Consider the following 13,753-nt stretch of genomic DNA (forward strand, 5'->3'; position numbering starts at 1 on the left):
CTGGCAAATTTAACTATGATATGCCTTGATGTTTTTCTTTTGGGGTCGAATCTATATGGTGTTCGCTGAGCTTCCTGAATATATATTCTCTCATTCTGTGTCTATCCTATCACTACTTACTGAAAAGTAAAATAGGGCTTCATGCAAAAAAAAAAAAGTCACATGAGAGGAGAGTCCCCATCTTTAGCCCACAGATCTACTGGTAGATTCAAACTGCCTTTTTTTTTTTTTGGATTGGCAGCACAACTCCTTACCCACTAGATCATAGAGCTCTTATTCATAAATGGCTATTATTTAGCTTGTCCCCTGCTCACGGTGAAGATGATGTGAGAAATAATTAAGTACAAATGAGTTTTCATCTACATTTTTATTAAAAAACATTAAAGAAATGCACATTTCATGAACACACAAAAAAAAATAAAATTGCCTCTTCCATTGCCACCTACAGCGGCGATGGGCTTCCCCGACAAAACCAGCAACTCCTTGAAATTCCCTTCAGCGTCCATCTTCATTCATTCATTCATTTATTTTTATTGTTTTATTTTTTACGTGTACAGTCAAATCGGATCTGACTGGTACAGGAGGCGATTGTTCCTCCTTCTCCAGCAGAGCATCTGGTGGATTTGAACCACGTACCTCTGGGATTGCAGTGCAGTGTCTTGCTTCAGCGTCCATCTTCGTTCTCAGTGCTTCTGCAGCACTGAGATCACCAGTGGGCCGGTTTCAGGAGCTGAAATTTGTGTTCTCACCGTTTAACCGAGCCCAGCCCGCTGCGTTCAGCCCCTCCTCGCAGACCCTCCCTCAGGCTTCCACGCCTGTCCGCCTTCTGGGAGGGGACTGCTCATCTTTCTCTCATGGTGTGAATGGTGGAGTCAAACTGCTGACCTGTCGGTGGTCAGCCCCTTATGTAAGCCGCTGTGCCGCCAGTTTGTCGTGGCTGTTGGGTGTCCTCAAGTGGACGACACCTCACAGTGGCCCGTCTGTGAGCAGCAGGTGGAACTGGGCCTGGCCCTCCACCATGCTGCGCGCCTGCTGCGTCACTGCGCAGGCTGTCCCCTCGAGGTCTTCCTCTCCTTCCCTGACCCTCAGCTTTCCCAGCGTGATGGCATTTTCCAAGGAAGGTTCCCCCTGACCGCATGCTCAGTGTATGTGAGGCTACGTTTCACCATCTTTCTGCCAAGAAGCCCTGGGGATGCACTTCTCAAGACACGTTAATTCTTTCCACAATCTACATATACTCAGGATTCTTCGACAGCACCGCCATCCGAAGCCTTCAGTTTTTCTTCCATCTTCCTTCTTGACTGTCCCCACTTTCACATGCGTATGAAGCAGTTGAAAATGCCATGGCTCGGATCAGATGCCCCTTAGTCTTAAAGCTGACATCTCTTTAACACTGTAAAGACATCTTGACAACAGCTTTGCCCAGTGGATTAGATCTTTGAATTTCTTCACTGGGTGTTGATTGTGGATCCAAGGAAAATGAAATCTTTGGCATCTTCAGTCTCCACCAGCTATTAGGATGTTGCCTGTTGCAGTGGTGAGGACTTCTGTTTTCTTGATGCTGAGCTGTAATTCATCTTGAAGGCTGTAGTCGTTGGTCTTTTTCAGTAGGTGGTGGCTAGAACTCAAAGCGAAGGCCCACTCCTGTCACCCAGGGACAGGTCCTGGTCTCTGTCTCGGCTTCCGCGCCGGAGCCCTTGTGGGTCTTCTTGTGCCGTGCGTGCCCTTCTCTTCGCTGCCCCCTCCATGCTTATCTACTCTTCATATCTCAAAAGAGGCTGATCTAAAACATCCCAGCACTAATACTGCTTCCTTAACATCACAAGCCCTGTTGCCGGGTGGGATTATATGCGTAGACGGTACTGTTTGCAACCCTTATCTTGAGAGGATGCAGACCATTAACAAGGCACTCGCTGGAAACTCCTGACTGACTCCCGAGGGTGGGTCTCTGTGCCCCTCAGAGTGAAACCACTGTCTTCTTTTTCCGAAGTGTCAAGAGGTGATAGAGACATCCCTCAACGCTGCAAGTCTCCTGGCCAACGACGTCGATTTTCACTCTTTCCCGTTTGACGCCTTCGGGAAAGGTGCAATCAAGAAGTCGCGGACCAGCCCGGATGCCTTTGTCCAGCTGGCCCTGCAGCTCGCCCATTACAAGGTATGGATGGAGTCTGGGTTTGAGTAGAGTCTTTGGGGTTCTTGGAACACACATCTGGTGGTGGGGAGGGGCCCGAGACCTGGCCAGGAGGGCAGCCTCCAGGGTCTGCAGGCCCCTGTGGTCTCCATGTGCTGGCCTGGCATTGGCAGAGGGGAGAGCTGGAGAGAGTCCAGTGAGGCCTTGTTGGACCTGTGGAGACTGAAACCCAGATAGCAAGGGGGGCAGTGGGGCTGTCTGCTGTCAGAGAGTGTGCTGCACCCCAAGGGTTGGCTCCCCACGGAGTGGGAAGTCACTGAGGCACGGCTTGGTGAGGCCCTGTTTGTTCACAGGATTTCTTCAAGCTCTTGTGTTGCGTGTAAGAGGCTGTACATCTTTTCAGGGTAGTTTACCTCATCTTGTTCTCAAAGAACAGCTAGCTGGTGGATTAGAACTGCTGGCCTTTTGGTTAGCAGGCTAACACATAACCAGTATGTCACCGGAGCTGGTAATTATGCTCCAGGTAGGCTGTTTGTTTATTTGCTTGTTTGTTTAGGTGCTAACTACTTGATCTTAAGATAACTTCAGGAAATGGGGTGTCTTGGTCTAGGTTCGATAGAGAGGCCAGACCAGGTAAGTGTGTGCTCACCTATATCCACCCTCTAAATTCACTGCCTTAGAGTTGGAAACAGCTCCTGGGTGACCCTCCAGCAGGTCCTCAGGAGGCTGTACATCTAACAGGAAGAGATGGCCCATCTTTCTCTCCAGGAGCTGCTGGGGGATTCACACCGGCAGAGAGGTACCACCTTTGGTTAGCTGTCACCCCCTAAGAATGTCACCCCCAGGTAGAATGCATGTTACTCTTGAGTAAGGGTGAGACTCCAGATGTGCCCACCGTACCCCTGCCTCACTCACATTCGGAGGTCATGATTATACAAATGCAGCAGTCACTGTACCAAAAAGCTACAGAAGAATTTCATGAAATAACATAGGACCAAGAGGCAATAGTGATGAAGGAGGAGGTTCAAGCTGCTCTGAAGGAATTGACAAAGTATAACGCCCCAGTAACTGATGAAACACCAATTGACGTATTTCAGCAAACAGATGCTGCCCTGGACATGCTCACCAGGTTGTGCCAAGAAATCTGGAGGACAACTACCCAGCCAACTGACTGGAAGAAACCCATATTTATTTCCATTCCCCAAAAAGGTGATCCCACAAGAGTATTTAAATTATAGAATATCACAGAATCAAAATCCTGCTGAAGATTATCCAAAAATGCTTGGAACAGTACATTATTCGAGAGCTACCAGAAATATGTTGTTGTTGTTGTTAAGTGCCATCAAGTCATAGACGACTCACAGTGACCTGACTGAATGAAAGAACTGAGCACTGTTCATAGAGTTTCCAGAGGCAAGCCATTTCACAAGTGGATGCCACTCCTGCTTCCCAGTTTGTTTTAACCGGGAAGCTCCACCAAACCCTGTCCACCGTGGGTAACCATTATCACATTTGGCACATCAGTTTCACAGTGTTCAGCATCACAGCAACCACGAGTTACCTCTGCACAGCACTGCACCGGGGAGGTGCCGGAGGGGGGGGGGATTGTGTACCAATGAGGGAGTTTTTCTTTTGCTTTTCAAGGAGAGGAGCAAATGGGGGGGGGGGGGGGGGGGGGGGGGTGCGGGGAGAAGGGTGCAACAATGAATGAATGGAATCCCAAAATCTCTGTAGATGTTCATTGAAATGAAAAATAAACAACCTAAATTAAAAAAAAAAGAATGTTTGACCAAAATAACCAATTTAAACCAGGCCTGAGGGCCGCAGATTAAATCACCCACCTTGGGCTCGGTAGCATAACTTTCTGGCCACTAGGGCCAACGTAGGTCTGTCTTTAAGAGACTGTGGCACTGGAGACTTTATAGCCAATGTCAGATGGATCTTGGCTGAAAGCAGAAAGTACCTTAGGAATATTTATCTTGTTTCATTGACTATGCAAAAGCTTTTGACTGTGTAGATCACAATAAGCTGTGGCTAATATTGAGAAGAATGGGAATCCCAGAACACCTGTTTGTGCTCATGCATATCCTGTACCTGGACCAAGAAGCAGTCCTCAGAACAGAGCAAGGAAACACTGCATGGTTTAAAATCAGGAAAGGAGTGTGTCAGGGTTACGTCCTGTCTCCATACCTTTTCAGTCTATGTGCAGAACAGATCATATAGGAGGCTGTACTTTATGAGGAGGAATGTGACATTAGGATTGGAGGAATCTGTCTTGCAGATGACGCAATCTTGATTGCAGAAACTGAGGAGGACCTAAAACATTTGCTGCAGAAAGTAAAGGATGATAGTCTTCAATATGGATTGAAACTCATCATCAAGACAAAAATTCTCACCACGGGGCCAAGTGGTAGCACTGATAGATATTGAAATTGTTAACAGTTTCAGCTTGCTTGGCTTCACAATCAGCACCCTTGGCACCAGCAGTCAGGAAAGTAAAAGACAAATTGCAGTGGGAAAATGTGCTGTCAGGAACTTCTGCAGAGTGCAAAAGAGCAACAGTGTCAGTCTGGAGACTAAGGTGCACCGGTTCCTTACTATGCATCAGAGAGCTGGACAATAAGGATTATAGGATTATCGATGCCTTTAAGCTGTGGTACTGGAGAAGAGCCTTGAACATACCATGAGTTGCAAAGAGAACAAACAAGTCTGTCCTGGAGAGGGTGAAACCAAGTTGTTCATTAGAGGCAAGGATTTTGAGGCTCCGTCTTACATATTTGGGGCATGTGGCCAGAAGGGACCAGTCCCTCGAGGAGGACATCATGCTTGGAAGGGTGGAGGGACAGCGCAGGAGAGGAAGACCCCGTATGAGATGGATTGACACAGTAACAGGGTAATGGGGGCAGGTGTGTCAGAGACAGTGAGACTGGCTCGGGCTAGGACAGGGTTCAGAGATTTGTCCATAGGTTCACTATGACTCGCAGGTGACTCGATGGCATGTAACAACAATGGAGGATACTCAGATCACAGAGTGGGTCACAGGATGGAAGGCGCACATACTCCACTGGGCATCATGGCCTGGCCAGGCTGGTAGGTGATGCGCCCGTCACAAGTGCCACGTTGGTACCACACAGGCTGGAACGGGAGGCAGGCACCTCTGCATTTGCCAGCTGGTTTCCCGTCCCCCAGACCCCACAGGTATTTTTACAAGTTTCATGATACCAAGATTTTTTTTAAAAGCAACACAAAGATCCTTTCCATGAAACTGATTCTGACTCTGGTGTGGGGCACAGGGTTCTGTGGAGCCACCCCTCCCAGGAAGGCCCTCGAAGGTGCCACCCCCCTGGGAAGGCCCTCGGGAGGTGCTGGCCCCCTGGGAAGGTCTTTGGCCCTCCTGGGAAGGCCCTCGGAAGGTGCTGCCCCCCTAAGAAGGTCCTCGGGAGGTGCTGCCCCCCTGGGAAGGCCCTCGGGAGGTGCTGGCCCCCTGGGAAGGCCTTTGGCCCTCCTGGGACGGCTCTCAGAGGTGCTGGCCCCCTGGGAAGGCCCTCAGGAGGTACTGGACTCCTGGGAAAGCCCTCAGAAGGTGCCCCATCACAGGAAACTGCAGCATGCTCCCCAGGCCCACCACCCCAGCCTGGGGGTGGGAGTCCGGGTTTGCATTCGGCCCCCCAGCCTCAGCTCTTTGTCCACTGTGTTTGGTTTCACTCCCTAGAGCCTGGCCTGTCTCAGCAGGGACATCAGCGGCCTCCCCTTCTCTCGACAGCTGATAGCAGCAGGTTAAGTGGTCTGCAGACGCTAACCAGGCTAGACGTCCTGATGGGGCCTCAGCTTGGGTGGGGTTCTCACACTAACGTGGGTGTGCGTGTCCAGACCGGCTACGCGGATGGGCGTTACAGTGTGGGGGCCATGCATGGTGGTGTGACGGCTCCGGGGTTAAAGACTGTAAAGGCCGGCCCTGGGTCTCACTGGGTGTGGAATCCTTGCACTGGACATTCCAGGTTAACCTTTATTAAATGACTAAAACACCGGGTTACGCTGACCCTGTGCTTTCCCCACCCCCTCCATAAGCCCTCTGAAGATGCATGTTGTCGGGAGGCAGGAAGACTCTCAGAAAGGGTGTTTATCACCTGTGACTGGGGTGGGAGGAGGAGTTAGGGTGCCTGGGACCCCAGCCCCGAGGGCGTTCAGTGCTGAACCATTGAGGGAAGAGCTAAGAGCGGGCACCAAGGCGACTTCAGTGCAGGAACCACATGCTGCAGACAAGACCACCCGCTCACGTCCTGCCCTGGACGCCTGACCCTCTCCGTCCGTGGAGAGTTGGCAGCGCTGCCCAAAACTGGACGCCTGACCCCCACCGTCCATGGAGGGCTTGGCAGTGCTGCCCAGCACCAGACGCCTGACCCTCGCCGTCCATGGAGAGGTTGGCAATGCCACCCAGTCCTGTACCATCTTCAGGACTGTTGCCATGCTTGACTCCACGGTTGCAGCCACCCTGCCGGTCCACCTCATGGAGGGGCGTCCCTCATTTCCCCTGACCCTCCATGTCCCTTCCCAGCAATCAGTCCCTCCTGCTGCCCCGGGCAGTGTGAGCGGAGGCCCCGTCACTGCTTTATGTGTTCATTTTCCCACTGTGGTCATGTCCTCCTCCTGGTGGCCTCACGTAGAGGCCAAAACCCTGCCCAGCCCCCTGCCATCCGTGGGCTCTGTGTGCCCCGCCCTTCGTGTGGCCACCTTGCTGACCATCTTCCTCTCCTTTTCTGAGCGTGGTGTCCTTGTCGAGGCACTGGCCCTTCTGATTATGTGCCCAGAGTATCTGAGATAGAGTCCCAAGGGGATGGGATTGAGGTGTGTGACGCCCAGAAACTGGCATCTCCAAGTGGAAACCGGGGTTACCTGGCAACTGGACTCCCTACTCCTGCCCTGAGCCCCTCCTGATTAGAAGGGACACCTCCACGTGCTGTGACATAACCGCATGTGAAATGACAGTGACTAAACCTGGCTCCACAGGCACGTCGGCTCCCTACTGACCCTGACCCACACCCTGTCCAGCCCCGGGTTTGGGGCTGCACTCGGCCTGGCATTGACACTCTCCTCCTTTTCTAGGACATGGGCAAGTTCTGCCTGACATATGAGGCCTCCATGACCCGACTCTTCCGAGAGGGGAGGACAGAGACCGTGCGCTCCTGCACCACCGAGTCCTGCAACTTCGTGCTGGCCATGGTGGACCCGCACCAGACGGTGAGTGCACTGAGCTGGACCGCTGCCCGCTCCACAAAGGACGGGATATGCCCTCCTCTCACACACGTGGGCGGGCGCCTGCGTCCAGGACCGACCACACACCCATTCTCCAGCTACCACTCCCCAACTTGGGTTCGATTTCCCACTTGGCTGTGTTTTGGGGGAAGTTCACACAGAGAGCTCGGTTTCTATTTGACGGTTTCCACACCAATGATTGAGGGACACTGGCGGCCTTCTCCACAGTGTGTGCACATTCGCATTAAGTCCGTCCTGAGGGTGGTTTCTGAAGCTCTGGTTTCCTTGACCCCTTTCCCTTCTCATCTTTGCTGGACACTAACTGCTGACCCGTTGGCCCCATCCACAGGTTTTTTTCAAAGGAGCACTGTACCCGTGGGTTCTGTCCTTTGTGAGCCCATCTGGTACTTCACATAAAGGTGACCTCTAGGGATAGTTGTGACTCAGGATTTAAAGACTGGCTGCATCAACTGATCCATTAAGTCTGGACTTTTTTTTTTCCTACTTTTAAGGGGTTTTTAAATTTTTTTCTTTTTTTTATTATTAATTTTAATGAAAATTTATACTTTGGATTTCCAGATTTCCATCCATTCACTGTTGCACTTTACTCCCTGCCCACCCCTTCCCCCACCACCTCCAGTACACTCTTGTCTTTGAAAAGTAAAGGAAAAATTCTTTCATTGTTTTACAAACCCTCCCCCCAGGTCTCCTACGCTATGCAGCCTTTATTCTGGACTCCCGTCATGACAAAAATACCTAATCACATATCCCTTTTAGACAGTTTTCTCCCTCATCTGTTTCAATGCAGTATACATTATTAAACCCATCCTTCTTAGTCTCCCCCCAACCCCGAGGTCAGTCCTGTTTTACAACAGTGGCACCATGCAGTATTTGTCCTTTTGTGACTGAGATATTCACTCAGCCTAATGTCTTCCAGGGTCACCCATTTTTAATAATATTCCATGAGTTCCTTATTTTTCAGTGCAGCGTAGTAATCCATTGTGTGAATATACCACAGCTTCTCTATCCATTTGTTTGTTGATGGGCACTTAGGTTGTTCCAACTCCTTGTTATTGTGAACAAAGCCATGATAAACATGGGTGTGCGTATATCTGCTTAGATGTCAGTTATGGTCTCTTTGGGATATATTCCCAGTAATGGAATTGCTGGGTCAAATGGTATTTCTATTTGCAACTTTTTGAGAAAGTGCCATACCGCTTTCCACAGGGGTTGCACCATTTTACACTCCCACCAACAGTGAATAAGGGTTCCAGTTTCTCCACAACCTCGCCAGCATGTGTTGCTTGCTGTTCCGTTAAATTTTGCTATTCTTACTTGGGTGAGATGATATCTCATAGTTGTTTTAACATCTGGACTTCTTAAGAACTGAAGTCCTATCCCTAGTTTTTCTCCCATTCTATGGAGGTCCATCTGTTATGGCCATGATCAGATGGTTGGCAATCATCAGTGGTGGCAGCTGGCACCCTCTGGTTCATCTGAACTCCACGTAGCTGGGCACCATCTGGTTCCTCTGGTCTCAGGGCAGCCGGGCACCATCTGGTCACTCTGGTCTCCGGGTAGATGAAGCCGGGGTTTGTGTAGACTTACCTGTCCTGTAGATTCATTTCTCCACTGAGACTGCTTTCTCTCTCATTTGCTTCCGACAAGGAGAGACTGATAGTTGTAATTTAGATGGCCTCTCTAAAGGTTCCAAGAGCCTGACGCTACTACCTCTGCAGGGTGTGGGTCACGAAGGGTGTGTGCCCCTGGGTCTTCTAGTTGGTCCGTGTGCCCGTGGAAAAGTGGCAGTGTTCAGATGGGACAGTACCCCACACATTCTGTTTGGGTTACTCCTGTTTATAATGAAAACTCTCAGAAACCAGCTGGGCACGGACCCCCAGACCAAACCCAGTGTCACTAGCTCAGTTCTGTCTCAGGTGAGCCTCCAGCGTTTCTGAGACAAGGGCAGATGGCCTCATCTTTCTCCCATGGAGTGGCAAGGGGATTCAAACCACTGATCTTTTGGTTAGCAGCCCAGTGGAAGAATATTTATGGCAGGGTTGTCACTGCTTTGCAGATGAAAAGACAAAGCCAACGTGAAACCCAGCTCTTGAAGGGGTGGCTCAGAGCCTCGCCGTTTCCTGCCCGGGGGTTTACTTAGAGCCGAATGGAGCCTAAAGCAGCTTCTTGGGATCAGATGGGAAGACCCAGGGTGCTGTCTAATGTAGCCATTAGTCAGACCCCACGGAGGGTAGCATACAGCCCACAGAGGCACTGAGGGACGGGATGTAGCTCTATTTTCAGACAATGGAATGAGAGGTTTGTTAAAACCTAACAAAAGAGTCCTTGGTAGTAAAACCACACTCTGCTGCTAGCCCAAAGGTTGGCGGTTTGAGACCATCCAGAGGCCCCTCAGAACAAAGACCAGGAGATCTGCTCTAAGCCGTCCTGAATATCCTGTGCTGTCAAATGGTCAGCTGTTGCTGTAAAGCAGACGTGAAGGAGACAGGGCAGCCAGGGCTGGATGAGATCCAGGGCCCTCACGGGTACACGGACACCTGTGAAGTGTCACCATGTCTCCAGTGTGAACTTGGACCAAAACCCCAGTGAAATGTCAGGCAATCTCAGACTGTAGCTTCTCTTCCAGGCCACCCCCATAAGTCAGCTGGCACCATGACACGTGTCACACGGATGGTGTGGGCTTCCTGTGCTTATGAAGGTTGTGTTTACGTTAGACTGCGGGTCATTAGTCATGTCTGATGAAAAGTGTGACCTAGTGGGAGAATAACCTGAAGGAGGCACTGAGATGGGAAGTAATCCCACGGAGTTAGGAAAATAGCCCCACAACCTTCCTCACACGGGGCTGCCAGACCTTCCGTCTGAAAACAGCAGTGTCTGGTGCACAAGAAAATGAGGTGTGCCTCTGTGTGTGTCAGAAACAGAGCCCCAAACCCCGCAGCACGCAGTTCTGTTCTCTCACACACACTGTTGGAGTCGGGACAGACATTGAGTTGATGTTTGAGCTTCCTGGCCTTCAGGGTGAGCTCATTCGTGAGAACATGAAATGACGCTGTGTGGGCATCAGGGGACACAGCAAACAGGGCCCAACAACGTGGTAGTGTGGAAGGGCAGGTGGTCACTGGGCACCACAGAGTGCCCTGCTTGTCTCCCCAGGGGACCCCCAGGCGGGTGGCTGTGCAAAGGCCCACTGGGGGCTCAGACCTGCCCACAGCCCGCACGTGCCTCTCCCATTCTGTGTCGCAGGTAGAGCAGCGGCTCAAGCTCTTCAAGATCGCCTCTGAGAAGCACCAGCTGCTGTACCGTCAGGCGATGACCGGGGCTGGCATTGACCGCCATCTCTTCTGCCTCTATGTGGTGTCCAAGTACCTGGCTGTCGACTCCCCGTTCCTCAAGGAGGTGAGGCACCTCTTCTCCCACCAGGAGCCCCAGTGGCACAGCATTTAAGCACTCGACGGCTAACCAGGCGGTTGGCATTTGGACCCATCCAGTGATTCCATGCAAGAAAGGCCTGGCAATCTGCTCCCAGAAAAGGAACAGCCAAGAAAAGGCCGAGTCAACAACAAAAAAAAAGGGGAGGGGGAAGAAATTACTGCAGGATAAAGAGAAAAGGCCGAAAGGCAGTTCCTCTCTGTCAGCAGGAGGTCTCACGGCTCAACAGTGTCCACACAACACAGCAACAAATTACCACTGTTGCCATCTGCCATTGAACCGGCCCAGACTGCCTGCGGCCCACGCATGCGCAGACAGAGCTGTGGTCAGTGTTCACAGGCTGAATTTTTGCCCGTGGATCGCCACACCTTTCTTCCTACTCTTAGTCCAGAGGCTGTGCCGGAACCTGTTTACGGTGGTGAGCCGCCAGCCTCCACTAATCATGGCCGCATATAAAGTGCGCTGGGTGGGAATCAAACCCGCGTCTCCGTCATGGGAGGCGAGAATTCCACCGCCAAGTCACAGCCGCTGCTCTCCTCTGACGACACAGACATAATCTCAGGAGCATGGTCATAGAGGACCGCACGAAAACTGCCAGTTCATCCCGAATGTTTTTCATCCCTTTTCTAGTAAGTTAATTTTTTTAAATGGCTGTTTGCCAGCCAGCCACACCTCTGTCCCGTCTCATGTGACTGATGTCCAGTCGGCTCTTGGTATGTACAATTCCATATCTGTAGAGCCAGCCGGCAAATCATGGATCCAAAATACACAGAAAAAAACCCAGAAAGCAAAAATGAAGCCCCAGCAATCCCTCCAAGGCCGAGCGGGAGCGTAAAGGCCAGTTTGCGCACCATGTACAGTGTGTGTCACTGAGGGTTCCTCAGGCGGTTCCAACGCCAAGTGACACTGTGTTTGTTCATCAGAACAAAGTCCTGCCCGGCCCCTGCTGGCCTCACAGGTTCACTGTCTGAGCCGCCTGGCTGACGGGCTTTTTTCCTGACCCTCGACCAGTATTTTGTCCTCCAGGGGCTGCCTCCTGATAGGCTAGATGCTCCGAGGATGCGGGATGAGGTCCCACAGCCGCTCTTCTAAAAGTCTGGGGCACATTCAGTCTTTGCCAGCACAATGGTGCAAAGGACACCGTTCTCCCGTCCTCCGCACTCACTGCCCGACTTTCACATGCAGGAATGTGAAGAGACCAAGGTCTCAGTCAGGTGCACCGGGGTCTTCCCTGCGGCACCTTTGCTGTGTAGCTCTGTCAGGATGGTTGAAAGTAAACAGAAGGATGTGGGAAGGTGTGTGTGACTCCTACACGTTTCATACAAAGGACCTGGGATCTAGACGCTCTCCCTGAAGGACCTTGAGGGGTGACTGTCCCTGCCTCCTGGAAGGCGACATCAGTCACCGGGTGGTGCCCTCTCTGCTCAGAGCAGTGCTCAGAGCCCGGGGAAGGCAGGGCCCTTGCCTTTCCGTGTCAAGCAGTCAGAAGCGGGGACCAGGCTTCTGTCTCCCACGAGGCCCGAGTGCAGAGCCCAGCTGAGGACGGTGCTGCCAGAACGCCTCCTGACTCTGCCGTCTGTGTTTCGCTCACCAGGTCTTATCTGAGCCTTGGAGGTTGTCAACCAGCCAGACCCCTCAGCAGCAAGTGGAGCTGTTCGACCTGGAGAGGAATCCAGAATATGTGTCCAGCGGCGGGGGCTTTGGCCCGGTAAGTAGAGCGGGTGCCTCCCTGTGCAGGCCGCCTCGGCCCTGAGCACTTCTCGAGCCATTGCTGGTCCTGGCTGGAGGATTAGCCACCGATCTGGTGGCAGCCTTGGGTTTAAGACGCTGTTGCTGTACTTCACGACCACGGCACGTTGCCCAGCCTGTGCCATCTTCACGCCCTTGGCGTCTGAGAACCCACAGGCATTGTGTTTCCTGATCCCTTCCATCCTAGGGGTTCATCAGCCAGCATGCTCAGACGTGTGCTCTGCTGAGCCAGGGGGGTTTGCTGGCTGATTTTCACAAGTAAACCTGGCCTGTCTTCCTAGTCTGTCTTAGTCAGGAAGCTCCACTGACACTGGTTAACCTTGGGTTAACCTTGGTGTTTGAAACCCCAAGGATGTGGCTTCCAGTTCCACAGCCACACCCGGCCACCACAGCATGGCAGGAGGGGTGGCATTAAGAACTTAGAAAGGCTGCCTCTCGTGTGGCTTCATTTCCCAGCACTGGGCTGAAACCTCTCGTCTTGCACAGGTCGCTGACGATGGTTACGGGGTGTCCTACATCCTTGTGGGAGAGAACCTCATCAACTTCCACATATCTTCCAAGTTCTCCTGCCCTGAGACCGTAAGTAGGAGAGGTCCCTCTTCAGAGAAGGCAAGCGTGTCTTTTAAGTTGACATCGTCTTTTACGTTCCATCATCTGCTTTTTCTTGGCTTAAAAATGTTATCAATGACTTTCAAACTCTCTAACCCTAGTTTTAAAGAAAGATGTTATTCAGTTTAAAATAGTTCCTGTTTGGTGACAGATGACATCTTTTTGAGGGTGGGATGTCTTCCTCAGAACATGGCCCAGAAACCCTTACACTGTTCTTCCTGACAGTGTCAGCTCCACTGCTGACAGGAAATAGGTGCTCGTTTGCTCCTGTCTGCTTTGTGTAACGCAGTGGCATCAGCGAGCCCTTCCGATTAAAGGCCCAGCCCACAGACACATGAGCTGCTGATCCCCGGCAAGCCACCCGCTCCTCCAGCCACGTGAAGCCGAGTTAGAACTGAACAGACTTGAGACGGCATGCGCCGTGGACACGAGCACATTTTCATGGTCGTTTTTCTCTTTGCTGTCAAATTCCAGGACTCTCACCGATTTGGGAAGCACCTGAAGCAAGCCATGGCGGACATCATCAGCCTCATTGGGTTCAGTTCTAACTCTAAAAAGTAA

General features: G+C 51.7%; 1 protein-coding gene across 1 annotated transcript in view; it reads left to right on the top strand.

Annotated features, from left to right (window-relative positions):
* The window catches only part of CPT1A (carnitine palmitoyltransferase 1A (liver)), a 45,639-nt gene extending 31,886 nt beyond the window's left edge, over positions 1–13,753 (top strand). The window contains exons 13-18 of the mRNA XM_006893235.1: positions 1,991–2,155; positions 7,235–7,369; positions 10,649–10,801; positions 12,429–12,542; positions 13,070–13,162; positions 13,667–13,753. Of these exons, the coding sequence (XP_006893297.1) occupies positions 1,991–2,155; positions 7,235–7,369; positions 10,649–10,801; positions 12,429–12,542; positions 13,070–13,162; positions 13,667–13,753 (747 nt within the window). The remainder of the gene's footprint in view (positions 1–1,990; positions 2,156–7,234; positions 7,370–10,648; positions 10,802–12,428; positions 12,543–13,069; positions 13,163–13,666) is intronic.

This window comes from Elephantulus edwardii, unplaced genomic scaffold (assembly GCF_000299155.1).
Source record: "Elephantulus edwardii isolate Elephantulus edwardi_28Jun2011 unplaced genomic scaffold, EleEdw1.0 scaffold00126, whole genome shotgun sequence".
Taxonomy (NCBI): Eukaryota; Metazoa; Chordata; class Mammalia; order Macroscelidea; family Macroscelididae; genus Elephantulus; species Elephantulus edwardii.